The sequence below is a fragment of the Natrix helvetica genome, assembly GCF_964273705.1.
Source record: "Natrix helvetica genome assembly, chromosome: 1".
NCBI lineage: Eukaryota > Metazoa > Chordata > Lepidosauria > Squamata > Natricidae > Natrix > Natrix helvetica.
This window is the reverse complement of record NC_138548.1, coordinates 363,060,906-363,087,769: the sequence shown is the minus strand read 5'-3', so window position 1 is coordinate 363,087,769 and position 26,864 is coordinate 363,060,906. Positions and strand designations below refer to the sequence as shown.

At 43.0% G+C, this 26,864-nt stretch overlaps 1 protein-coding gene across 1 annotated transcript in view; it reads left to right on the top strand.

The window, feature by feature from the left end:
• Positions 1-2,610: 2,610 nt before the first annotated feature.
• The window catches only part of LOC309384239 (vomeronasal type-2 receptor 26-like), a gene marked incomplete at both ends in the record, with an annotated part of 46,129 nt that continues 21,875 nt past the window's right edge, over positions 2,611-26,864 (top strand). The window contains 2 exons of the mRNA XM_081937480.1: positions 2,611-2,737; positions 2,827-3,074. Coding sequence (XP_081793606.1) covers positions 2,611-2,737; positions 2,827-3,074 — 375 coding nt within the window. The remainder of the gene's footprint in view (positions 2,738-2,826; positions 3,075-26,864) is intronic.

Below are 26,864 nucleotides of genomic sequence, written 5' to 3'. Positions count from 1 at the left end.
CAGATCCCTCCACTCTGCCACTGTGAGCCCCACTCTCCTCATGTGTCTTTGGTTTCAATGTTTGATTTAAACTTTTTATGTTTTGAATGGGTATGTAACTGTAAGCTGCCCAAAGTTAACCTATGGTAAGATGGATAGACAGACAGACAAAATTATATCGCTGAGCTAGATACAATTGTAAATAAGCCATGATACAACTAAAATAATGACATTTTAAAAAGGACTTTTCTGTGCTATTTTTTCTGGCATATGAACCACATTCCCATTGCACCAGGGTCATTTTTAAAATATTTTGATGGGGCATTTCAGGGCTCATGTAATCTAAGGGCAGAAGATAGATATCATACCTCACTGTTCAAAAGAGAATGAGGGTTATCTTCAATTCAACTGGGTAAGTGTGGAGGATATATTGTCTGACTGCCCCTTAATTTTTTTCAAGCAAAATCATTGGCAAACTCATGGATGTAAAACAACTAGGGACATTTTTTAGGATTGGCCTGTTGGAAAGTATGGAAAGTCAAAATTCTTCTGTTTCACATTTCAACATTTCTTCTGGTAGTAAGTTGCGCTTTCGTATTCTGGTCTCAGAATGATAATGTAGCACTTAGGGATGAAAATGCAGCCAAGCAACCCAGCACTGGAGGCTAGGATGGAGAAGATTTGAACAGCCACCATGTATTTCCCTTTGGTGCTCAGGTAGGTGGGCACGAAACTCACCCAGACACTGCAGAAGACCAACATGCTGAAGGTGATAAGCTTGGCTTCATTGAAGGTTCCAGGCAGATTCCTAGCCAGGAAAGCCACTGTGAAGCAGACGGCAGCCAGGATTCCCATGTAGCTGAGGGTGATGTAGAACATGACAACAGAGCCTTCATTGCATTGCAGGATGATCATTCCAGGCTGGGAATGGAAGTCAGAGTCAGGGAATGGGGGAGAAACTCCAAGCCAGATGGAGCAGATGATAATTTGGACAGCAGAACAAGAAAGAATGATGGAGTTGGCCAAACTCTTCCCCAACCATATCTTCACTCTATTTCCTGGTTTTGTGGCTAGGAAAGCCAGCACCACCGTGATTGTTTTGGCCAAGAGAGAAGAAATGGCAATTGAGAAGGTGATGCTGAAAACCATTTGTCGGAAAAGGCAGGTGGCTTTCCTTGGTTGAGCAATGAAGAGACATGGAGACAAGAAACAAAGCAGGAGGGAGACCAGGAGGATATAAGAGAGATCACGATTGTTGGCTTTCACAATGTGTGTTTCCCGGTGTTTAATAAATATGATTAACACAAATCCTGTTGTTCAGAACAAGAGGAGGGCAAAAGAGAACAGGATGATGCCCAGATATTCTTCATACAATAGGAAGGATGTTACTTTGAGGATACAAAGAACTCGATCCTCATTTGGATATTTATCATCAGGACATTTGGTGCATTTTTCCATATCTGAGAAAACCACAAAGCAACATTTCTTCAACATTCTGTCCTTTTAAATGGCAAGAAATACACTCTTGAAGCAACAGCCACGAACATTTTCAAAGAAGTATTGGTTAATATTTGAAGTAAAATTCTGAATTTTGAAGAACAGAATTGTCTGTCCATCCATCCATCCATTCCATCCATCCATCCATTCCATCCATCCATCCGTCCTCATTTCCTGTGAAGTGTTCAGAACTTCCCTAGGAACCTAGAGTATTAGAGGTTAATAATAGATCAGTTCATCTTTCTAGACACACTTCCTGAGTCCTGCAGGAGGGGATTTTTTAATATAATGAACTCAGATTATGTGCATCTTGTGAACTCTTGGAAACTGGTAGAGAAAACTCAAGTCATGGAGATAATCTGGAATAGCTAATGGGAGAAATGGTAATATGGGGGAATGAGGTATCCCAGTGATTTACTTGGAGAGGCTTGTATAAAATGTATAGCAATAATCTTTTCAATAATTATCCTAAGATCATTCATCAGCTTTCAAAAAAATCTGATGTTCCTAGAAGTCAAAATATAGAGGGAAACATCCAAACAAAAATCAAAAGAAAAGGGGAGAGATATTTTATCTGGCAGTAATACAGGTTGGGCAATAATGGCAAACACTCTTGTCTCATCCCAGACCCTCTTTCAAGATCATTTTGCTGTTTTCTCCATTAGGTAAGAAATTGTGCAGTTTCAAAATAAAAAAAGAAAACATTGTGTTTCTATCTGTGTTTTAACTTGTATTTCTATAAAAATGATCTGGATCAGTGGTGGTATTCAAATTATTTTCCTACTGTTCTGTGGTCATGGCTTGTGGGGCGTGGTTTGGTGGGTGGCACCTTGTTGTGAGTGACATTGAGTTGGTCATACCCACTCAGTCACATGACCCCCCAAGCCATGCCCCCCCAAGCCACATCCACAGAACCGGCAGAAAAGTTCTGCCAGTTCTAGCGTTCAACCTGGCTGCTTCTCTCCTCTGTCTTATGTTTGCTCTGTGTGTATGAGGCCAAGAAGGAGGAGAGAAGCAGCCAGGTGAAATGCTGAGGCAGAGAGAAGCTGAACCTTTCTGCCTCACTTCACAGTGAAGCTGCTCGGAAGGCACTCCTGCAGCCTGCCTGCCCCTGTACAGTCCCCCCTCCCCTACATGTCAAAGTACCTTAACAGACAGCAGCAGCTGCCTTCCGAGCAGCTCCACTGCGACGCTGTCCCTCTGGTGCAGCAGGCTGTTCTCCTGGCCAGTGTGGCTATGGAAAACACCGGCAGGCAATGGGGTACACTGTGTGCGTGCATGGCTAGCATAAGGAAAGGGGAGCAGCAGCAATCACAGGACTTCACTTCAGGCCTCTTTTTTGGCCTGAAGTGAAATCCGTGACTGCCGCCGCCATTGCCACCTTGTTCTTTGCACTGGCTGCGAATGGCAAACTCCATTGCCTACTGGTGCCACTCACGGCCACACCGGCCAGGAGAAAAGCCTCATGTGACGGAGGAATAGTGTCACAGCGGAGCTGCTCAGAAGGCAGCCGAAAACTACCAACTGGTGACTGGAGGCTTCTTGGCGCAAAATATGGTCAAGCCTCATCCTGTTCCCAGCCCCACCAAGGCGTGAAGGTAGGTGAGTGAGGCAGCATGCATGTGGAGGCCTAGCGCAAAGCCAAAGCCGAATGGCATGTTCCCTGACCCGGCTGAAGTGAGCAGTGATGGGGGGAAGCTGGCTAGGTTGCAGCTGTACGGCCTGCAATAGAGCAGTGCTGGTGGCTTCGCAAGCTACGTGAGCCTTGGGACAATGGGAGGGGGCGTGGCAGGTCTGGGGATGGTAGGACGGCTAGCGTGGCTTGCAGGCTTAACTGTATTTAGGAGGTGGCAGCTCCATTGGGGCACAGGCAATGTGTGAGAAGGCAGCTTAGGCAGGCAAGCTGCAGAGCACAGACTGCGCATGCACAAGTGAGTGGCACAGAATGTGCTTTGACTGGGCAGGGCAGGGTGAACTGGTGAACGGGCGGGCGGGGTGAGTGGCAATTAGGCAGTTATGGGCGAGTGGCTACCAGTCGACCAGGCAGGCAGTGGTGGGGCAAGCCAGAGGTCATATTTACCGTTTCAGCGAACCAGTAAAAATTTCTGTTACTGTATGCGCAAACCTGTCCGAACCAGCTGAATACCACCTCTGATCTGGATGAATCCACTTCCATAAGACCTGCTCTTTGCTTTGGTGTCACCCACCTTCCTGAGTGGAGATGGTCCCATCCGGACAAGGAATGCAGTCATAGCAGCAAGTTAGTTCTCCTTCTCGAGCCCTTTTGACAAATCCAGGCTGACAACTTTCCACACATTTTGACTCTGGCAGCGACTAAACAGAAAAATAAGCAATGATAAACCATCCATATAAACCATAGGTCAAGATGAACATTAATGAAACAGCCTTTGGGAATCACTTAGATAATTATATACACTCTTAACTTGTTACAAAAGATTGCAGGAGATACAACTACTGACAGATTATTCACTTAGTTCAGCGATGGCGAAACTTTTTTGGCTCGCGTGCCACAAGTGGGGGGAGCACGGGGGGGGGTCATGTGCGGGCGTGCAGCACCAATAATGCAACACGCCCCCAGTGCGCATGCGCGCACAACGCGCCCATTTTTGCATGATTTTTTCGCCTTCCACAGGCTCCAGAGGCTTTATAGAAGCCTGGGGAGGGCGAAAAGAGCCCCCCCTGCCGGCTTCAGGGAACGTCCGGAGGCTTCCCTGAAGCCTTCGGAACACTTAAAACCTCCCCGCCACCCCCAGAGGCTTCAGGGAACGTCCGGAGGCTTCCCTGAAGCCTTCGGAACACTTAAAACCTCCCCGCCACCCCCGGAGGCTTCAGGGAACGTCCGGAGGCTTCCCTGAAGCCTTCGGAACACTTAAAACTTCCCCGCCACCCCCGGAGGCTTCAGGGAACGTCCGGAGGCTTCCCTGAAGCCTTCGGAACACTTAAAACCTCCCCGCCACCCCCGGAGGCTTCAGGGAACGTCCGGAGGCTTTCCTGAAGCCTTCGGAACACTTAAAACCTCCCCGCCACCCCCGGAGGCTTCAGGGAACGTTCGGAGGCTTCCCTGAAGCCTTCGGAACACTTAAAACCTCCCCGCCACCCCCGGGCCCGGATCGCCTCCACCGCGCGGCGCCTCAGGCTTGGCGTCCTTGCGCCCGGCCTTCACATCGCTGCCACCACCGCCGCCACCGCTGCTAGGACGGGCTCGGCCAAAGGGAAGTCCGTCAGGCTTCAGCCGCGCCGCCCTCCTCCTCCTCCTCTAGCCGCGCCATCGCAAGGATTAAGGCGAAAGGGGGCGGGGGCGGGGAAAGCGAAGGGGGCTTTGCATGATTTTTTCGCCTTCCACAGGCTCCAGAGGCTTTATAGGAGCCTGGGGAGGGCGAAAAGAGCCTCCCCCACCCCCCCGGAGGCTTCACGGAACGCTCAAACGCGGCACCGGGGCCCGGCAGGCAGCGAACGAGTCGGAGCCTGCCGACTGGAGGAAGAGGGTGAGAGGCGGGTCCTGTGAACAGCGGCAGCAGCGGCGACAATAGTCGCAACTCGGCTGCCTGCCACCTTTCCCCTCCTTTGTCTCCCAGCCGGGGTGGCCCGCCGGCAAGTTACGACTATTGTCGCCGCTGCTGCCCCCGTTCACAGGACCCGCCTCTCACCCTCTTCCTCCAGTCGGCAGGCTCCGACTCGTTCGCTGCCTGCCGGGCCCCGGCGCCGCGTTCGAGCCGGTGGGGGAAAGGAGGAGGAGAAGGAGGACAACAAAGCCCCCTTCGCTTTCCCCGCCCCCTTTTGCCTTAATCCTTGCGATGGCACGGCTAGAGGAGGAGGAGGAGGAGGCGAGGGCGGCGCGGCTGAAGCCTGACGGACTTCCCTTCGGCCGAGCCCGTCCTAGCGGCGGTGGTGGCGGCGGCGGCAGCGATGTGAAGGCCGGGCGCAAGGACACCGAGCCTGAGGCGCCGCACAGTGGAGTCGATCCGGGCCCGGGCGATGGAGACGCACGTCTCGTGCCTGTTCAGGGACCGTCCCGAGGCTTCCCTGAAGCCTTCAGAGCGCTTAAAACGACCATCCGAGCAACCCAGAAGTCACTTCCGGGTTGCTCGAAGGTTGGTTTTAAGTGTTCCGAAGGCTTCAGGGAAGCCTCGGGACGTTCCCTGAAGCCTCCCGGGGGGGCAGGGAGCCTCTGTTCGCCCTCCCCAGGCTCCTATAAAGCCTCTGGAGCCTGGGGAAGGCGAAAAAATCATGCAAAGCCCCCTTCGCTTTCCCCGCCCCCGCCCCCTTTCGCCTTAATCCTTGTGATGGCGCGGCTAGAGGAGGAGGAGGAGGGCGGCGCGGCTGAAGCCTGACGGACTTCCCTTCGGCCGAGCCCGTCCTAGCGGCGGTGGCGGCGGCGGCGGCAGCGATGTGAAGGCCAGGCACAAGGACGCCGAGCCTGAGGCGCCGCGCAGTGGAGGCGATCCGGGCCCGGGCGATGGAGACGCACGTCTCGTGCCTGTTCAGGGACCTTCCCGAGGCTTCCCTGAAGCCTTCAGAGCGCTTAAAACGACCATCCGAGCAACCCGGAAGTCACTTCCGGGTTGCTCAGAGGTTGGTTTTAAGTGTTCTGAAGGCTTCAGGGAAGCCTCGGGACGTTCCCTGAAGCCTCCCGGGGGGGCGGGGAGCCTCTTTTCGCCCTCCCCAGGCTCCTATAAAGCCTCTGGAGCCTGGGGAAGGCGAAAAATAGCTTTTAAAAAGGTGAACTCACCTGGCCAGCGCGCGCATGTTCATCCCTTTTGCTTTTGGAATATCTCATTTCAATAAGGAACTTTTCTGGAGGGATGGAGAGGTGGAAAGTCTACAGGGATGGAATTAAGAAATGATTTAAGCATTAAATGACCACCAATGGGTTCCTTCTCATGGCTATGTTAACACTGATTCCTATGTACCCCGTGTATACATAATTTAATGTATATTAACTTTTAGAATAAAAATTATTTTAAAAGACATTAAAGTTTTATTCTATTAGAGTTATAAAAATATAATCAAACTGTGATGAAGAAGGAAATCCATGACTGGTAAAGTCTACAAAGATTTCTTCAAGACTACATAAAACATTGCAAAGCTGCTCCTCTTTTAAATTAACCTAAAATAGTCTCCCAGGTAAGATGCATAGGAAAAAGTTCCTTACTAACCAAGGCTGTCAACCTTACAGGAGCTGTTCTTCGTTTAGTTGTGTTTCTTTTCTTTAATTTATATGCCTGTCTTCTTGGTCAAATGAGACTAAAATTGAGTGCCTAGTTTTTAGAACCATGGTTAGATGACATAGAGGTAAAGTCATAAAAACATGTCCCTTCAAAAGTCAAGCATCTTTAGCTGCAAAGATGAACGTGACTATGATCACTTTGTTGGAAAAAGTGATTTCTAAGGCCCAGCTGGATATCCAAGATAAGGTCCTTTCTGTTGAAGAAACTACAATTTAGTGACAGCAATTGCCATGAAAAGACAGACCCATCTTTATCAATACTGAAATTTGCAGCCTCATTTCAGCCCAGAGACACTTAAGAACAATCAAAATATACAATTGCATTCAAGGAATTTTCAGATGAAGTGCTCTTTTAAAAGCCAAAGGCCAAATCTAAGTAATATTTCCTTTCAAATTCTCCCTTGTTACTTCCATTATCAAGAAGGGCTTTTCTTTGGATCAAAGTCATGTTTCAGTGCTCCGGTTTTCTGGGTCAGGGCATTATCTCACATCAGATCAGTTATTATGATTTCAGGTGAACCAAATACCATCTACCTCTTTCCAATGAACTGAAGTTCTATTGCTCTATCCCAGTGGGGTGAAAGGAAACAATGGATAATTCTGAATGTGGACACTGTCCCCAGCCAGGACAATCTGAATCCCAAGGCACATTTGCTACAGGGACCAAGTGGGTATCTATCCAGTCATGATTTAATTTCATTGGATTCAGTCCAAACCTGAACTTGGGAACTGTTTAACAGAATTGCATTTTCCTTTGCTTTTTTTAAAAAAAGGAACAAGCAAATTTGAATCTATCAGTACCACAAATATTGGTACTTGAGGGCCCCTCTCGTTAGTTTTCTGGAGATACCAGATTACAGAGGATGCACAAAAGGGCCTGAATGAATGACCTGAATCCTAAAAATTGTCACCCACCATCCCATGTTGAACAGTGCAGCATCAGCTTAAAATATTGTTCCAAATTTTAGCATGTAAAGGACACCTTGATCAATAGTATTAAAGCCTTCCAAGCAATCTAAGAAAATTGTGAGATTTCTACTCCCCACATTGAATTCTCAGTGAAGTCGATTACCTTGGTGATGAGACTTAGCCCACTCAATATTTCTCCTACCTTCTGATGCAAGTTTAGCCATGATAGAGCACCTTTTTTGACAGTAAATCTCTGTTTTTCAAAACTCCCCATTTCCTTGTCAATGGGTTCCATTCTGGGCAAAGGGACCCAACTTAGGACGTTCAGATCTGCTGCTATATCTCCATTTTGGTCCAAGTAAAATTTTTGATGGGAAATATTGAAAAACTCATTCTTTTCCAGGAAAGAATGGAACTAGAAGAGAAACATCCAGGAATTTTAAAATCAGAAACCTTGGTTTCATATCCCAGGTGGTCTTTTCACATTTAAATCTTTCTTCTACAGTTGTCTAGCTTTGAGATATTGTCAGTCGGGAGAACAAGTATTACCATTATCTTCAAAAGTGAAACAGGCCCAGATAAATTTGTGGGTTTGCTAACGAATTAAAAAGGGAAAGAAAAGAATCAATAGAAATGGTGTCATATACAGGACCCCAGGACTTTCAGAGGATTATGATAGCATTCTGGTTGAAGAGATAACCCAGATGGCAATGAAGGGAGAGGTTATAATCATGTGGAACTTCAAGACCCCTGACATTAATTGGAATCTTTTAACTGCACTTACAATCAGGAGCAGGGATATGTTAGAGGGTGCCTTGCTAAAGCAGTGAAATGCACAACAAATGGTGGGGGGACCATATTCTAGACTTAGTTTTGATAAAAGGGGATAGAGGACCAGATGTTGGGGTGGGGGAAAACTTAGATTCCAGTGATCACCAAGGCCTTTGGTTTAACATTAAATCTAAAACTGATATAACATACACTAAAATTAAAATTTTAGAATTTAAGCAGACTAAGTTTACTAAAATGGTGGAGTTTCTGAAACATAAACCTGAAGGGTGGCATAAAGTGTCAGGAGTCAGTGTTCAATGGATGCTGATAAAACCTGCCTTCTTAGAGGCAACAAATGTCTATGAGAGCCACATTAGTAAAAGCAAAAGAAAGAGAAATCCATTCTGGTTCATAGCTTGTAAAGAAGAAAAATCAGCATATAGCAGATAGAAGAATAGCAGCAATGTAGCTGTTAGAGAGCTACAGAAGAAAGCCAAATAAGATACTGTATGCATGTTTGTTTATGCCTTATGCATTAGTTATAGCTTCTGAATGCTCTTCAAGTGTAGCCCCACGGAGAGTGCCTTACAGTAGGCCAAGAATGAGATGCACAGTGCTTGATTGACTGAGCACTGGAAACAGTGGTGGGATCCTCCTGATTTAACAATCAGTTCAGTGATCACGTGCTTCATGGGCATCCGTGCCCGAAGAAATCTTCACTTCCACGTTTCTACACATGATCAGATTGCTGACATGCTCAACAAATTGCTTGCAACAGTTCAACACGAGTATCTGCGAAAGAAGATGTGCCTTATCTGATGATTTGATGACGTCAGCCCAACTAGCAAAAGAAGGGATGTCACTGCGTTAATTGGTTTGCTAGACGAGCTGAACTGAATAGTTACTGATGAATTACTGCGCAGGTCATAAGCCCTTATCAGCAAGTGATTTATTGCGCATGCTTAACATGTTTATATACATCACACATTCCAGAGACTTCTTCCCTTTTGATCTTTGTTCGTCTTCAAGAAGGCGGACAACATTTGTTCTTGCCAAACAATTAGATAGATTTGTTTTATTTTCTATTTTGTTATTTTTGTATTAAAGCTTGTTTTAATTAGAATATGTTCTCGGGTTTTATTTTCATTTTTCGCTTCTTGAAGAATATGCCTGTTTGGAAAAGCCGTCAACTCCTAGACCTCATTTAGTTCAGGGAGAAATTTCCCCTGACAGATACAACCACACAACCAATCATTCCACCTACTGAAACAAAGCCAGCACTCCATCCCCTCCCACCAAGACTTACAGAAAGACGGCAGCTCCGATCGCATTTTGAGCCCACGCTTGAAGATGGCAGGTGAGATCCTGCCGAAACGTTGCAAAGACAATCTCAACCTTACACGGGAAAAGACCCGAATACAACAAAACCAGCATACCTACACCCGTGAAAATCTACGAAAACATATATATATATATATATATATATATATATGTATGTATGTATGTATGTATGTATGTATGTATGTATGTATGGATGGATGGATGGATGGATGGATGGATGGATGGATGGATGGATGGATGGATGGATGGATGTATTTGTGTTACAACCCCTGGTATGCCCAAATATGGGAGGAAGCTAAATAGCTTGAAATGGATCTATACTAGTCTCCCTTTATTTATTTATCAGCACAAATACAACACAAATATAAAAAGGCAACATTAAAAATAATAAATATATATATACACACACATACACACACACACACACACACACACACACATACATACTTAGGCATACCAGGGGTTGTAACACAAATACATACCTATTTCCCTGACTCAACTGATAAGGAGGCGAGCCTGTGGCTTAGTAGCTAAGACTCCTGCCTAAGATGTAATACAGCCCAGGTTCAAATCCTAGTAAGGGTATGGCTAGCTGATGAGAGCTAATTTGCTCGAAATAGATCTATACTAGTCTCCCTTTATTTATTTATCAGTACAAATACAATTTGATTGACTGAGCACTGGAACCAGTGGTGGGATCCTCCTGATTTAACAATCAGTTCAGTGATCACGTTCTTCGTGGGCGTCCGTGCCCGAAGAAATCTTCACTTCCACGTTTCTTTGGTGGAGTAACACAGCTGATTCGTGTGGCAACCCACTCTGCCACACAAATCAGCTGAGAAGATAAAAGTAGGAAAATAGGGCAGGCAGGTGGGCCGATTTTATTGTCAGGGTAAACGGTTCGCTCCCAGCTGATCATCGGAGCTAATGGTTCACCTGAACCGGTACGAACCGGTAGAATCCCACCCCTGACTGGAACTCCTGATATAGGAAAAGGAGGAACTGGCATACAACACAGAGTTGTGCAAAGGCTCCCTTAGCTGTGACTGCCATCTGCTGTTTGAGCAACAGTCCCAAGTCCAGGTGAATCCCAAAGTTACATACCAGTTCTCTCAGGGATAGTGCAACCCCAACCAGAACTAAAGATGTTAAATTAATGGATCCTGATGATCCTTGTAACTAAAGCCATTTGGTCTTGAGATGGGTCATCCAAAACCTCTTGTCCCCTATCCCCACAACTTTATACCGTGAGTGATAAGATTGGCCAAGCTGTAGCACAAGGAGTTTGAGACGCTTCCTCTCCCTCTCTTTTGCATTTTCATGGAACCTGCTAGGGACACCCTACCTGCCATGGCTGCAGCTTTGGAGCCCCCATCCTCTCTTCACCCTTCTTGTTTCTCCTCCTGGATCTGGAAGAATATGCAGCTTTCAAGACATAGGCCAGAGTCTTAATAAAATGGTGTAAATGGAGTTGAAATGAGATATACATTCTCCTTCTTTCCACAAGAGGCTTCAATGGTGCTTTCTGGGTGCATCTTTTCCGTCCTTTGACAGAAAAAGCATGCTTTGAATAAAAGCAGTGAAAATCCCGACCTTCCATATGCACCAAGATTTTGGTTCCAAAGACATCATCTTCTGGCCTTTTTTTCCCCTGAAAAGCAAAGTACCAAATACTATGGAGATATTTGTGAAGGCGCCCCGATGCCGTTACCACATACTCAATGCTTTCCACAATCCACACTTTCCCTTCAATGGGTCCTGGAATAGTTTCAAATGTTTGGTGCAAAGTTTGAATTCTGTCCCATGGTCTAACATATTCTATGTAGTTCACAAACACATTGACTTGTCTCCACTTAGTGATGGCATCCCTGAGAGGTGTTTTATGTCCAGCTGCTGAGAATCGTTGTGCTATAACCACACAAATTCCATTCCTGACAAGCAAAGTAGTTAAAGTCCTCATGAAATTCTCTCCCTCCTCTGTGTCTGAAGTAAAGAGCCCAATCAAGGTCAATCTGAAATGGAGGAGAATTTGGACAATGGCTGGATAGGTGATCCCCTTTTGGGGGAGAATCCGGTGGAAAAACAGGAATTGCCTTTTATCATTGAGAGCCTCTGAAATGATTCCATCACTGATCTGAAAAGGCAATGAAGAATTCTATGATACACAATAGTACACAACACTAACAAGCCCTTATATAAAAATAAAATTTTAAAAGCAAGTTAAAAAGAATAAGAATAAAGAATGCAAATCATATTTCTGTTTCATTCTTCCAAATTACCATAATGGTAGGTAGGTAGGTAGGTAGGTAGGTAGGTAGGTAGGTAGGTAGGTAGGAAGGTAGCAGGCGTGGGTTCCTGCCAGTTCTAACCTCTTCTATAGAAGAGGTTCCACAAATCTACAGTGCCGTTTAGAACAGGTTCCAGCTCCCTCCCCCCACCCATCTGCACATCATCAAGATGAAGAGCAAGAGGAGGAATTCTGGGAGTTGAAGTCCACAAATCTTAAAGCTGTCAAGTTTGAACACCCCTGTTTCTTTTTTCTAAAGGGTTAGGGGTGCAAGGGTCTTGTAACCTGACAGCTTTAAGACTTGCTTGCTTCAAATGCCAGAGTTTCTGAGCCAAAATCTTGGTTGCTAAGCAAGAGCATTGTTAAGTGAGTTTCACCACATTTTACAAGTTGGCCACGCCCACCAGTCACATGACTGCCAAGCTACTCCCACTCAATCACATGGCTGGCAAGTCACTCCCACCCGGTCACATGGCCGGCAAACCACTCCCACAAAGCAGGCCACACCTACAGAAGAGGTTCTAAAAAATTTGTAAACCCACCACTGGTAGATAGGTAGATAGGTAGATAGGTAGATAGAGATAGAGACAGAGACAGAGACAGAGACAGACATATATAAAAATGAAAATTATCCCTAGATAAGAAACTGTGTTAATTCACACTGCTGTCCCATATTTGAACAGCCATCTTTCTTTATTATGTCATTTCCAAAGATCATAAGTTTGAGTTTTATTTATTAATAATCACACAATTGATGGAGAGGTATACTTGTAGTTCAGAGGTAAAATGTGCTCTCTGAGCTTGCTTGTTTTCTTGCAGGCATTTTATTATGAAACTAGGTTATATCATAAGTTCTAGTAGGGAGTGGCATCTGAACACATTTAATATTCTAGTTGCAGTAAAGGAGATATTTGTAGCTCACGGTTGAAATGTAAAAGACAAAGCAATTGTCGATAGTTGATCAACTCTGTCTAAAGCCTGCTTTTTCTTCTGCAAGAACTGAATCTTTCATCTACCCACTCTCACCTCTACTCCAGAGGAAACTAGCATGTATTGGAATTACAATATTTATTAGAAAAATGGGTCAGTAATTGCAAGATTTCAGAATAACAGAATATACAGGGTTGGACGGGACCTTGGAGGTCATCTAGTCCAACATCCTGCTCAGGCAGGAAACAAATGACAGACAAATGACTGTCCAATATATTATTTAAAACTTCCAGTGTTGGAGCATGTAAAATTTCTGGAGGCAAGTTGTTCACTGATTAGTTCTTCTAGCTGTCAGGAAGTTTATTCTTCATTTTATGTTGCTTCTCTCCTTGATTAGTTTCTATCCATTGCCTCTTGTCCTGCCTTCAGGTGCTTTAAAGAATAGATTGAATCCTTCTTTGTGGCAGCCCCTCAGATATTGGAAGACTTCTATCATGTCACTCTAGTTCTTCTTTTCATTAAAGTAGACATACCCAATTTCAGCAATCCTTTTTTACTTATTTTATCTTTCAATCCTCTAATTGTTGCTCTTCTCTGCACTCTTTCTAGAATCTGAACATCATTTTTATATGGTGGTGGCCAAAGCTGGATGCAGTATTCTAAGTAAGGCCTTACCAAGGCATTATAAAGTGGTATTAACACTTCATGTGATCTTGATTCTATCCCTCTGTTGATGCAGCCTAGAATTGTATTAGTTTTTTGGCAACTGCAGCACACTGCTGGCTCTTACCATTGACCACTAGGACTCCCTCTCACAGTTACTAGTATTGAACGAGTTGCCATCTACCGTATACTATACATGTGCACTTGGTTTTTCTTGCCTTAATGTAGAGCCTTACATTTTTCACTATTGAATTTCACTTTGTTAGATAGTGCCCAAAGTTTAAATTTGTATCTTAAGCCTATCTTCTGGAGTGTTTTGCTATTCCTGCAACCTTGGTGACATCTGCAAATCTGATGAGTTCCCCATTTATACCCTCATCCAAATCATTGATGAAGATGTTGAAGAGTACTGGGCCTAAAAGAGAGCCTTGGGGTACTCCCCTGAATACTTCCATCCATGTAGATGCAGTTCCATTGAGGACTACATGTTGAGTGTGGTTGAGAGCCAGTTATGAATCCATCTGGTGGTGATGCTGTTTTTTTCTTTATTATCAAGTAGTAGGTTGTGGCTACTTTATCAAATGCCAGCATATAGCTACATTATTTCTCTGGTCCACTAATTTTGTCCACTAATTTTGTCACTTTGTCACACAATCAGAGTTTTCGGCAATTATCTGTTTTTGACATTGTTAGTTTTTGGTTATGACTGTTTGCTTCTAAGTTTTCACAGAAACATTCTTTGATTTTCTTTTCCAGAATTTTTCCAGGTATAGATGTCAGACTGCTAGGTCTGTCAGGCTGATAGATCCAGTTTGCTGGATCAATATTTCTTTTTTCTTTTTGGGAAGATGGGAACTACATCAGCTCTTTTCTAGTTCTTTGGTAGTTCCCCGGTGCTCCAGGATCTTTGAAAGATATAGTTCAGTGATTTTTGTTTAAAACATATCCACAGTGCTGCACCTTCAATTTTTACAAAAGACCTTTTGACTGGACATAAAGCCTCTGTTCACTGTCATAAGTATGCAGTAGATGCCCACAAAGCAATTGGATGGTAACACCTCCCCACTGTATGTCACAAACCACAGCCATGATACCTATAAAGGCTATAGTGAAAAATGAGCTCTTTAATTTCAAAGACAAAATATGCCTGGATCTATCACTCACCCACAAACTCTTTACTCACTCTGCCAGCTAGAGAAACACATACAAACCTGTGGGACTTTGTAGGGGTTTGCTAATGTAGACATCTGCATGGGGAGTTCCAGTTTAGCTCCATCAACAAGAGCCAAAATGTTTTCCTTCCTTCCACAGCTGTAGTTGGGAACATTGGCTTGTCCAGCAGAGAGTATGTCTAGCAAGGCTTCTGAAGTAGCAAAGGTGCTGAAATAGTTGTTATGGATGCTGTAGCCAAGTGTGAGATTGTGCAGGAACTGGTGATTCTTGTTGACCATTTGAAAGGCAAAAATCAGGACTAGCACTTTAAAATAAGTTGACAACCTATTAAAAAGGTTCATGTTATTACAATAGTCATCAACATATTTTTTTTCAATGTAACCCTCCTTGTCTCTACAAGTCTACTATGTCTTCAGCCAATACCAATCCAAGGCCAAAGGCACATGATAGCCACCTATTAGCATGTAACTTTTATGAGCATTGAGAAGATGGGATGGAGATAATTGGGAATCTGCTAAGAATCACAAATACACTATTATTTGTAGCAATCCAAATTTTCATTGGCCCAGTAACCTGTATTCAAAATCACCCAATTATTAAAATACAACCATGAAGTGGTTGGTTCATAAGTGACCCAGAAAAGCAATTGTACAAAGACATCATCCTCTATTCCTCTAAGAATCAGGCATTGAATATAAATGAATGGTTATTTTAATCTGGAAATCACTCCCATAACCAAACTCAATATCCAAGGGATGTACTCCACATTGAATGGGAATGGATAAATAATAAGGACTTGTTTCAGGTTTTATTTGCCTCAGGTTTGGATCTGAGTGTATCCCAGAAAAGAGGAAATAATGGAAATCAAAATTATTCAAGAAATTAAGACAGATCCTGCAATATAGAAATAGGTGAAATCAGAAGAAAATAAGAGAGTTAGATCTGCATATGGAAGGAATGTAAATCCTTCACCCTGAACAACTTACGAGTGAGATTGACTAGAAGGAGCTCTGTTGAAAGGCAAAGTTACACGTGGAGTGTGTGTTTCCGAAGTTACTATACCAATGAAATAGTCTCCTGGCCTGTAATAGTTCCATGGTTTTTTCTCATCCCAAATGTCAAAATTCAGTGGGCATTTCTTTCTAACCTTCACAGAAACAGTCTGAGACACCAACAGCATCAGAAGCAGAAGATCCATAAATTACAAGGCTGAATCAATCTCAAAGAACAAGAAGAATTAGAAGAATTGAAAACATCCACACTTTCCTGATTCAGACAGAGACAAACCAATCTTCACCTAAATAGCAGAGAAAGATACATTCAAGAGCATAATCTCTCTTGCCCTAAAACTTCTGCCACAATGAGAGTGATCTGTGGCATTTATCCTTTTGTGATGGAAAATCCCTTTCTTGTTGCTTCAGTCTGATGTTAACATCAGTCACTGTAGGAGAAGATGTCTCAAAGTCTGAGATGGTGATAATTACAATGAGAAATAATTTCTCCTCTGGGGATCCTGAATCCTGTAATGTTCTTCCAAGATTACAAGTATACAGGGTCAACCGAAGAATGACATTTAAGTGAAAAATCACAAATACACACCTGAAGGTGCTAAGGTCCTTCCTGTCAGAACAGGTCCAGAAAATGCTGGTGGTGGAAAATTGGCCAACACCCAGGGTATTGACTTCTGCTGTCCTTCATCATGGTGTCTGATCTCCCGAGACTGTTGAGGAAGACTCATTTATTCCGAGTTTGCACAGTTTGGAGAACTGGTAAAATGCACCACCCCTCCCCTTCCCACCCCTTCCTGCCCATTCCCGAGAAGTCATTCATTATCTTGTTGTCCACTCACCCGCCGCATGTTTGCTAACCTGACTTCACCCACCATAACATTGCTGCCTGACTTTGCCCGCCATTGCTGCCTTATTTCCACTGCAGTCCTGATGTCCTTCAGGTGAGCCTGCAAACAAGCCCTAGTTGAGTTGACTCCCAGGACAGCCTAGGCCGCTGCCGTTGTGCTGTCCCCCGATATCCCTAGCCTCGCCTGCTAGCTCTGCTGTTGCCACATCTCCATCCCATGTGGTGCATGGCGTAGCTACAAATCTCCCCCCCACACACACACACACATCCCTGGCCACTGCCGAAAGACCTGGTTGGTTGACTCAACCAGGCTGGCCTACCTCCCAGTGCTGCCTGGGAAAGCAAGTACCAATTGAGTTGACCTGGGGCCGGCAGCTGCCACTACCACCACCAAAAACCTCGGCCGGTCAACTCCACCAGGCTGCCCTACCTGCTGCTGCTGCCACTGGGAAAAGCAATCCCAGCCCTATCTTGCAATTCAACTGTTTTTTTTTTAATTCTCTTTCATACTATATTAAGTATACATTCACATAATTGCTATTCTTCTTTACATTTGTCATTCTTATTCTTTATTTTCAATATCAACCTGTTCATCTCTGCACAATCTAATATTTTTTTATTATCTCTACATCTGTTGGCAACTTATTTAATTTCCAATTTTGGGCAAATATTATTCTTGCTGCTGTAGTTACATGTATAATCAAATAGGTGTCCTCTTTCTTATGTTTCTCTGGGAAATTACACAATAAAAATGTCTCTGGTCTAAATTCTATTTCTTGTTGTAACATTTTCTCTAGCCATGCTCTTATTTTGGTCCAATATTTCCTTGCTTCTGCATATGTCCACCACATATGATAATATGTTGCTTGTTGACATTTCCAAAATTTTGCTGACTTGTCTTTAAGCATCATTTTTTCAATGACATGTGCCATCTATAAAACATTTTGTATAAATTTTCTTTTTTTTAAAAGAGTTTTATTGGTTTTTAAACATTTTCAGGGAAGGGTAGGTGGATATACAAAAATTTTTGGCAGCTACATCGTGCTGAATGTAGAAATCTTTCCAAATCTCACAACTTTTACAGAAAGAAAAACAAATGGTAAAAGATAAGAGAAACAGCGTCTTGTTATACATTGTATCAACCATATGTTTAACCATCTCTTTTGCCACTTTCTAATATATCAACAATTACAATGATATTTCAAATACATTTATTTTTGTGACCTGAGTTTTTTTCAATATTGCTCCCTCCTCCCTGTCCCCTGGCGGAGCCACAGCCTCTCCCTCCCTCATATCTTGTATATTATCACCTTTTTCAAACTCTCATAGTTTCGTCCTCTAGGAGGGAACTGTGTTTTTTCATGAAGGCCTCTGCCTCCACAACTGAATTAATTCTAATTCTATTTCCCTCCCAGAAAATCAACATTCCTTCTGGCAATAACCATCTAAACCAAATTCCTTTATTATATAATTTCTTTGATAGGGAGGAATACTTCCTCCTCTTTTCTTTTATTTTTTTTTTCAGAATTTGGAACATAATGTGTTCTGGCATATTCTGAATTGATTATATAAACCAGGTCCATATCTCACCACAACTGTTCTTTATCTCTCTTAATATATTCTGCTAAGATTGTACATATAGTATCCTTAAGATCTTCATCTTCTGTCTTGGGTAGGTTCTGGAATCTGAGAAAAAGGGACATTCTTTAAAGTTCCATCTTTACCATGAAATTTTCCAATTCTCTATTCCCCTTCTGAGTTGCCTTCACCTCCTCCCTCAACCCAACCATGCCCTCCTCCAGAACACCAACCCTCTGTTTATTCTCTGATGTTTGCTGCTGTACATCTCTGAGCTGTTTTTTTAAATCTATCACCTCTTTTTTCAGTTCTTCTTCTCCTTTCATAAGAGCCTGGAACATTTGGGTAACTGATAAGTCCTTTGAACTCTCTTCAGACCCTTCTTGTTGTAAGAATGATGAAATTTTTGTCTGTTGTGTCATTGGACTGGATGTAGAGGAAGTGGGGGCTGAGGCTGCCTTACCCAGAGGTGGCTTTCTGGGCCCCATTTGTTAAGTTCAGAGGTAAGTACAAGTCTTATACAAAAGAAATGGCATCTGTGGAATGCGCAGCTGGGTGATGCTGAGGAGGCAGACAAGCCCAGAAGTGAATGTTAATCCTTAGTCACAGTTCCAAGCCAGAAGAAGAAAATCAAATAGTCCAAATCCAGAAAGACCACAAAACAGGGGGGGGGGGCTCCAGGAGACCTTCGGGAAGTAATAATAATACAGAGCCAGAAGTTTCTTCAAAGGTAGTTTCAAAAGGCTAATTTCATTTATAAGAGCGAAGAAGAAGATGGAAGTGGGCCATCTTGTCTCCCCCTTTCACAGGGATCCAGGGAGCAAAGGCTTTTAAAACAGTTCAGGAATTACTTCTTGCAATTGTGATGTAAATCTTTCTCACATAGTTAGTACAAGTGGGTAATTCAACGTTTTACTCTCTCACTCCATTCCGAGATCGAGAGATAGTCCAAAAGCTGCTTTACCCGAGGGGGGTGAAAAAAAAACCCCCTCCAATCTTGCAACTTCAAATAGATTGAATCCACAACTTGTAAAAAGCTGTTGCTCATCAATTAAATGGTGTTAAAAGATATTAGAGCAAACTTCTCACCTCCGACACTTCTACTGCAACTTCTAATTGATTATTTCCTTCCGGGAATCCATTCAGCGAAGGTGCAGGGAGCCGACAGCTGCATTATGCATCCCCTTCGCTCCCCAGTTCCTGAGGTGAGACTGGAGACCCCCTGACAGCTGCTGCATGCTTCCAGGTGCTTCAGTAAGCCGCCCTATGGCAGGTGGTCCCTCCAAGACCCCCTGTGCTCCTAAAAGGAGCCCACTGGAGAGACGAGCAGCAGACAACAACGTCCGTCACCTTCGGGGACCGGAAGTGATCTCCGTATAAATTTTCTTTGCAAGCTATTGACATGGTTAATTTATAGTTCCTTTACCATAGTTGTTGCCATTTTTCTAACTAGCCAAAGTTCTTTGCCCAAGCTAACATTGTATGTGTCAGGGGAAGATTTCACCCTGAACTAATGAGGTCTAGGATTCGACGGCTTTTTCCAAACAGCATATCATCAAGAAGCTAAAATGAAAATAAAACCCGAAAACGTGTTCTAGTGAAAACAAACTTTAATACAAAAATAAGAAAATAGAAATAAAACAAATCTATCAAATTGTTACATTTTGGCAAGAGCAAATGTTGTCCGTGTCAAGCCTGTAGTTGTGTTCCTTTTAGGATCTTTGGCCTGCCACACTTTTTATTAATTTCTTATGCTGTTTCATTAGTGTAGTAGTTGGGAGGGGGGATAGAAAGTAGTAGGATTGTGGAATGTATTGTTATGGATTTTCTTAGAAGCTCAAGGTCGTCTTTTGTCTCCGCACCTCGACACCTGGCCGGAAGCAGAGGGGTGTACATGCCAGCGTGGAAGATGAAGATTGGACCATGTGATGAATTATGGGGTGTGGGGATAGATGATGAACTTTCAACTGGGTGAATCCACAGGATGTACATTAGAGTTGAAATTTCACAGCATAATGCCAACATGTCTGTCTTATTAAATTGGAGGTTTAAGGACAACTTTGCTTTGGACAATGATTTAATTCTGCATGATATTTGGAACACTGACAGTCCGCCTTCTTGAAGATGAACAAAGATCAAAAGGAAAAGAAGTCTCTGGAATGTGTGATGTATATAAACATGTTAAGCATGCACAATAAATCATTGCTGACAAAAACTTATGACCTGCGCAGTAACTCTTTCAGTTCAGCTAGCAAACAATTTAACGCAGTGACAGTATGTGCCCACTTCTTCTTCTAGCCTAATTCTTAATAGATAACTATATAGTTTCTTGTTTGTTCTCTCTTCCATTCCCATAAGTATCTTATCCAACTCTGAACTTCCCAAGTTAAAACCATACTCCCTTTTATCTTTTTCATATCTTGATTGTATTTGTAGTTGTGAAAACCAACCTATATCAACCCCAAACTCACTTTGAACAACCATCTCATTTAAGCAACAGAAATGTTGGGCTCAGTTGTGGTCGTGAGTCGAGGAGTGGCTGAGCTTATTTCCCTACACATAGGGACTATTCAGAGGGCTGGAAAAAAGTTAGTTATGACACACTCCTCACACTTATGACCTGTCCTCACATGTATGCCCATTGCAGCAGCATCACGCTCACATGATCAAAATTTGGCTGTTTGTGAATTGGCATGTATTTATGACCGTTGCACTGTCCTGGGGTTGTGTAACTGCCATTTATGACCGCAGGCTTTTGACAAAGAGGTGGGAGGCTTTGATCAGGAAGTTACTTATCTTACTTTTTATACATCCGCCAGTGACTGACCTGGCTTGGTACTCATGGACAGCAGGAAATTGCAATCTGTTCAATCTCTGTTTCCTGTTTCCATGAACTGTAGCTTGCACATGACCACCTAGCCACACCCACCGGGTCACATGATCACCTGGCCATGTCCTTAAGCCATGTCCCCCTAAGCCACACCCACAGAACTGGTTGTTAAAAAATTTGAATCCCACCACTGCCCCCACACAAATTAAGCAGCAACTAAGTATCTTTATATTTTGAAGTCTGTTATCAAATAAAGTCTGGAGCTCTGATGGTGGCAGTGCTCAAAGTGTAGTGGTTGATGCATCCTCATTTTTTACCACACCCACCAGAAATTGGCTTGGGGCTGTAGGTCCCCTTCTTTTCCTTGGAACACATTTGTAGAGAGGGACCCAGTTATGACTTGGAAAGGAAATAGTTCCATGTTGCTGTGTACTGCATTGTTATATGCCACCTCTGCAAAAGGTAGTAGTTCTGTCCAATTGGACTGCTAGTAGTCCACATAGCATCTTAAGTATTGTTCTATCATTGCATTGGCTCATTCCGCTGTCCCATTCATACTCAGATGAAAAGCCGAGCTGAGTTCTTGCAATGACCAAATGGCCTTTATAAATTCCCCTGCCATGAATTAGACTACCTGTTTGATATGATTCTACAGGGTAGCCCATGTAGCCTATAGATCTGTTTGAGGAATAATCTAGCCAGTGTCAATGTTCCAAGTAACACCCCCAAGAAAAGAAGACTCCAAGGCTAGCAATTTCTCAAAGTTCCATTTTATTAGAGATGTCATATTGACACATTTGGGAAAACCTGAATCTGAAAGTTTTGGGTTTTTCCCCACCCCAAAGAAAGTCAAAGATCAGGTGGTAGAAGCACACACCCCCACGATGCCACAGACTGGAAATGGGAAGTGGAGTGGGTAGTGGAACCGGGCCTTGCTGCGGTACCGGCACCAGCATCCATTGGCACTGCACCCACCCCTGCCCAGGGTAGAAAGCTCAGCCTGGGGGAATTTGAAGCGTAAAGACCATTCGGTGATGATGGGTGGCTGGCTCCAGCAACCCCCTTGGCTCTGGTTACTCTGGTGCCCTGGCTCCAGAGCAAGCTGTCACTCTGATGGATTGGGCCCACCAGGGGAGGCGGGGATGTGCTTCAACCTGAGTGGAAAGACACCATCACTACACTCTATGCACTTGCGGGCCCTGGATCCAGGAAGGTGAATGTGGGCTGAGCCAGAATCCATCTCAGTTGCCCAGTCTAGGGTAATGTTGAGCTGATTGAACTGTTCTGGGAGACCTCTCAGTGATTGACACTGTGATGGTGGTTGCAGGGCCCACTCCCTGGAGTTGTCAAATCCCAGAGGTCTCAGCTCCCTCCACTTGGGGGTCCGGGAGGGCCCTGTCTGACAGGTCCCCATCCTGGATTCAGGTGGTGCCACCTCAATTCCCATCTTCTGAGGTGGCCCAGTATCAGCAGCTTCTCCCCACTGGGAGGGGTCTGGCTGTGTGAGTTGCCAAGGTGCTGGCTCTTTTGGATGGGCACCCTGTCAACATCCCACTTCTATGGCCTCCACTGCTTGCACTGCACACTCGGGAGGGGAGTAGATGGTGCCAAGGTAGACCCTTGTGCTGGTTCCCGTAGCTCCCTCCTCAGTTATCATCTTCTTCTCCATTATCTTCCCTGAGACTTTACATCACCAAGGTGAAAGGTCAGTGCTTGGTGCTCAGGACCCTGGACAGCACCCTGGTGATCAAGGAGCTGGTTAGAGTTTTGAAAGAAGATTCGAGTTAACGTCAGGGTTCCAAGTAACATTGCACAACAAAAAAGACTAATCCTCCACCAACTCTTTGGAATCCTCCCTCCCATTTTCCCACGGGAAAAGACCCGAATACAACAAAACCAGCATACCTACACCCGTGAAAATCTACGAAAACACACACACACACACACACACACACACACACGTATGTATGTATGTATGTATGTATGTATGTATGTATGTATGTATTTGTGTTACAACCCCTGGTATGCCCAAATATGGGAGGAAGCTAAATAGCTTGAAATGGATCTATACTAGTCTCCCTTTATTTATTTATCAGCACAAATACAACACAAATATAAAAAGGCAACATTAAAAATAATGTTCTAATTATAAATTTTATTTATACACACACACACACACACACACACACACACACACACACACACACACATACATATTTAGGCATACCAGGGGTTGTAACACAAATACATACCTATTTCCCTGGCTCAACTGATAAGGAGGCGAGCCTGTGGCTTAGTAGCTAAGACTCCTGCCTAAGATGTAATACAGCCCAGGTTCAAATCCTAGTAAGGGTAGGGCTAGCTGATGAGAGCTAATTTGCTCGAAATAGATCTATACTAGTCTCCCTTTATTTATTTATCAGTACAAATACAACACAAATATAAAAAGGCAACATTAAAAATAAAAAAGTATGGTTTTCTGCCTGCATGGTCTTCTGTGATGAGCCGAAGGACAGAAAGAGGGAGTAGTGACCTTCCTCCCATATTTAGGCATACCAGGGGTTGTAACACAAATACATACCTATTTCCCTGGCTCAACTGATAAGGAGGCGAGCCTGTGGCTTAGTGGCTAAGACTCCTGCCTAAGATATAATACAGCCCAGGTTCAAATCCCAATAAGGGTATGGCTAGCTGATGAGAGCTAATTAGCTCGAATAGATCTATACTAGTCTCCATTTATTTATTTATCAGTACAAATACAATACATACATATATACGTACATGCATATATATATATACACACAATATATTTCTGCCATATAAAAGTTTGAAAATGTATTGGCTCTTAGATTTGCTGAGCTCTTTGACATTAAGTTGGCATATTATAACAAGGTCTCCAACCCATGTCACTTCAAACCAGTTTTTAGGTGGCACCAAAATGGTGTCAAGGAAAAAAAATCTATTGGCCCTGTATCCTTCTTCATATTTACACAAGGATATAATCCAAAAATATTTAGTGTCCTCAAAATAGAGTGACACCAAACTTTATAGTTCTGGTTGAGCTTACTCAGCAGTCTCTGGAGAAAAGATTCCATGTTGAAGGATAGCAGAAGTTAACAACATAGATTTTGAAATGCTGCATTTTCCTCCAGCATCATTTTCTGGACAGGTCCTGATAGGAAAGACCACAACCACTACAGAACACTGCCCTTGGGGGTATATCTGTTATTTTTCATTAAATATGCTCTATTCCAGGTTCCTTTCTGCAAATGGAGCCAAGGAAGAAGTTCAGGATCCCCAGAGGAAAAGTTGCTTCTCACTGTAATTATCACCATCCTGCTCTCTGAGATGTCTCCTTCTACTTCTCCAGTGACTGCCTTTGATGTAAACATCAGACTGAAGTACTGGGGGGGGGGGGGATCTTGCATTACAAAAGGATAAATGCTTTATGTCACACTCTGTAGTATGTGAATTTTAGGGCAGACAGAGGCTATGCTGTTAAATGTACTTTTCTCTCTTTTCTAGGTGAAGCTTAGTTTTTCTCTGTTTCAGTCCAATCACCTCTTGTGAGAGGGCTTTTAATTCCTCAATTCTTCTTCTTGTTTAGAAACACGAAGGGGAGTGATTGAACCCCATGTATTATGAACCTCCTGCTTCTAATTCTACTGTTGTCCCAGCCAATCTCTGGGAAGCTTAGAATGAAATGTCCACTGACTTTGGAATACCAGGATAGAGAAAAACCATGGAGCTATTACAGCCCAGGAGACCACCTCATTAGTGTAGTCATCACTGCAACAAGAATATCTCATATAATGTTCCCTTTCAATGCAGCTCCTTCTAGTCAGTCTCACTCGTAAGTCATTCAGGATAATGGAGTTGCATTCCCTCTATTTATATTTCTAATGCCTCATTATGTTTTCCTTATTCTACTTGGATATGGCAGCACCTCTCCTGTCTAATTTCCTGAATCATTTTTATTACCATGCTTTCTTTGTCTTATTTTGAGGAAAAGATTCAAATCCAAAGATGAGACAGAAAAAAAAACCCTGAAACCAGTCCACATTATTTTCCTCTCTCTGTTCAATCTGGAATTCATGACTTGAATACCGATTTTCGTTTAAATTAGTGATTATTGTAGTTTTTCACTGCCCAGCTCATTTCAAATACAGCTCCTCATTGATATTTAATTCCAGATCTTTATACAAATACAGGATAACTTATTTTTAGGATTTGTTTCTGAGTCACTTTTGAAACATCCTCTTCCCTTTATGGTGGTTCTACTGTAATTATTCAATTATTTTGAACCCTGATTACTGGGCAAATGAAAATTAGTACCGCCACAATGAATAGTGTATTTGCACTTCTTAACCCATGCAGAGGACTGTATCAATTCCATCTTCCCAACATTCATTAAAATTGAATGGAGATGGGTGAGTATCATTTGTCTCTGGGTTTGGAGTCAGTATTGGATTACGACTCTGTAAGCTTCAAAAGACAAGCAGATTAAATTGAAAAAAAATGTTGGTTCTGTTGTTGATGATAGTAACATAATCACATTTACAGCTGTTTGTTTTTTTCATTTTTACAGGAGTTTATCTACTACTCATTGAAAAGTGCTATGATTTATTTTGATTAGTCAAGCAAAAATGTATTAAAATATAAAATATATTTTGCTATTCATGATGATGGTAATGGTGATGACAAAAAATGAACATTTTTTTACAGTATAATATCTACTGACCAGTCTAAACTCCTACGCTTTATTTTCACTATTCAACTGGTCAATAAGAATTCCCAGCTCCTGCAAAATCTCACACTTGGCTACAACATGCATGACAACTATTTGAACACTATTGGCACTTCAGATTCCTTGTTGGACATGCTCTCTACTGGAGAAGCCAATGTTCCCAACTACAGCTGTGGAAGGAAGGAGAACATTTTGGCTCTTCTTGATGCAGCTGACAGGGACATCTCCATCCAGATCTCAACATTAGCAGATGCCTATAAAGTCCCACAGGTTTGTGGTGTACCGCTTTATCTAGTAAAAAGAGTGAATCAGTACGATAGGTAAACAATAAATTCAACCATATCCACTCTATGGCATTCGAGAATTGCTTTCCTCCATGGCCAGCGTAGCTATATTATCTAGTGATGGGATTGACACTGGGGAAGGAGAAAGCAGGAAAGCAGGCCTATCATCTCATAACACCATCACCATTGCTTTGGGGACATCTACTGCACACAAGTAAGGAGAAGGTCTGTGTAGAAATCAAAATCCTTATATTAAAACAACAACATATAACCTCTGTTGACAGATTCTTAAAAACTTAAATAAAATACAGCTCTTTACTTGACCAAAACAATTCAGTTGAATCTGCAAATGTGGGTCTGATTTCAGGAAAAAAAAGTCATTTGCATTCTTTATTCTGATTTTTTTATTATTTCATTTCTTTTATTGTAATTTTTATCTAGTTTTGCTAATATTCTGTCTGTAATATTAACTAATCAAGAATGCAATATTCTAATATGTTCAGGACAAAAAAAGTTGGATTTATTGAAAGTCAATAACAGATCTTAAATACAGCATTCTTCATTGCTTTTTCAGATCAGTTATAAAATTGTTTCAGAGGCTCTGAGTGATAAAAGTCAATTCCCATTTTTTTACCGGATGCTTCCCAAAGAAGGGTTCCTCTACCCAGCAATTGTCCAACTGCTTCTCCATTTCAGATGGACCTTGATTGGTCTCTTTGCTTCAGACACAGAGAATGGAGAGAATTCCATGAGGACATTGACTCCTATGC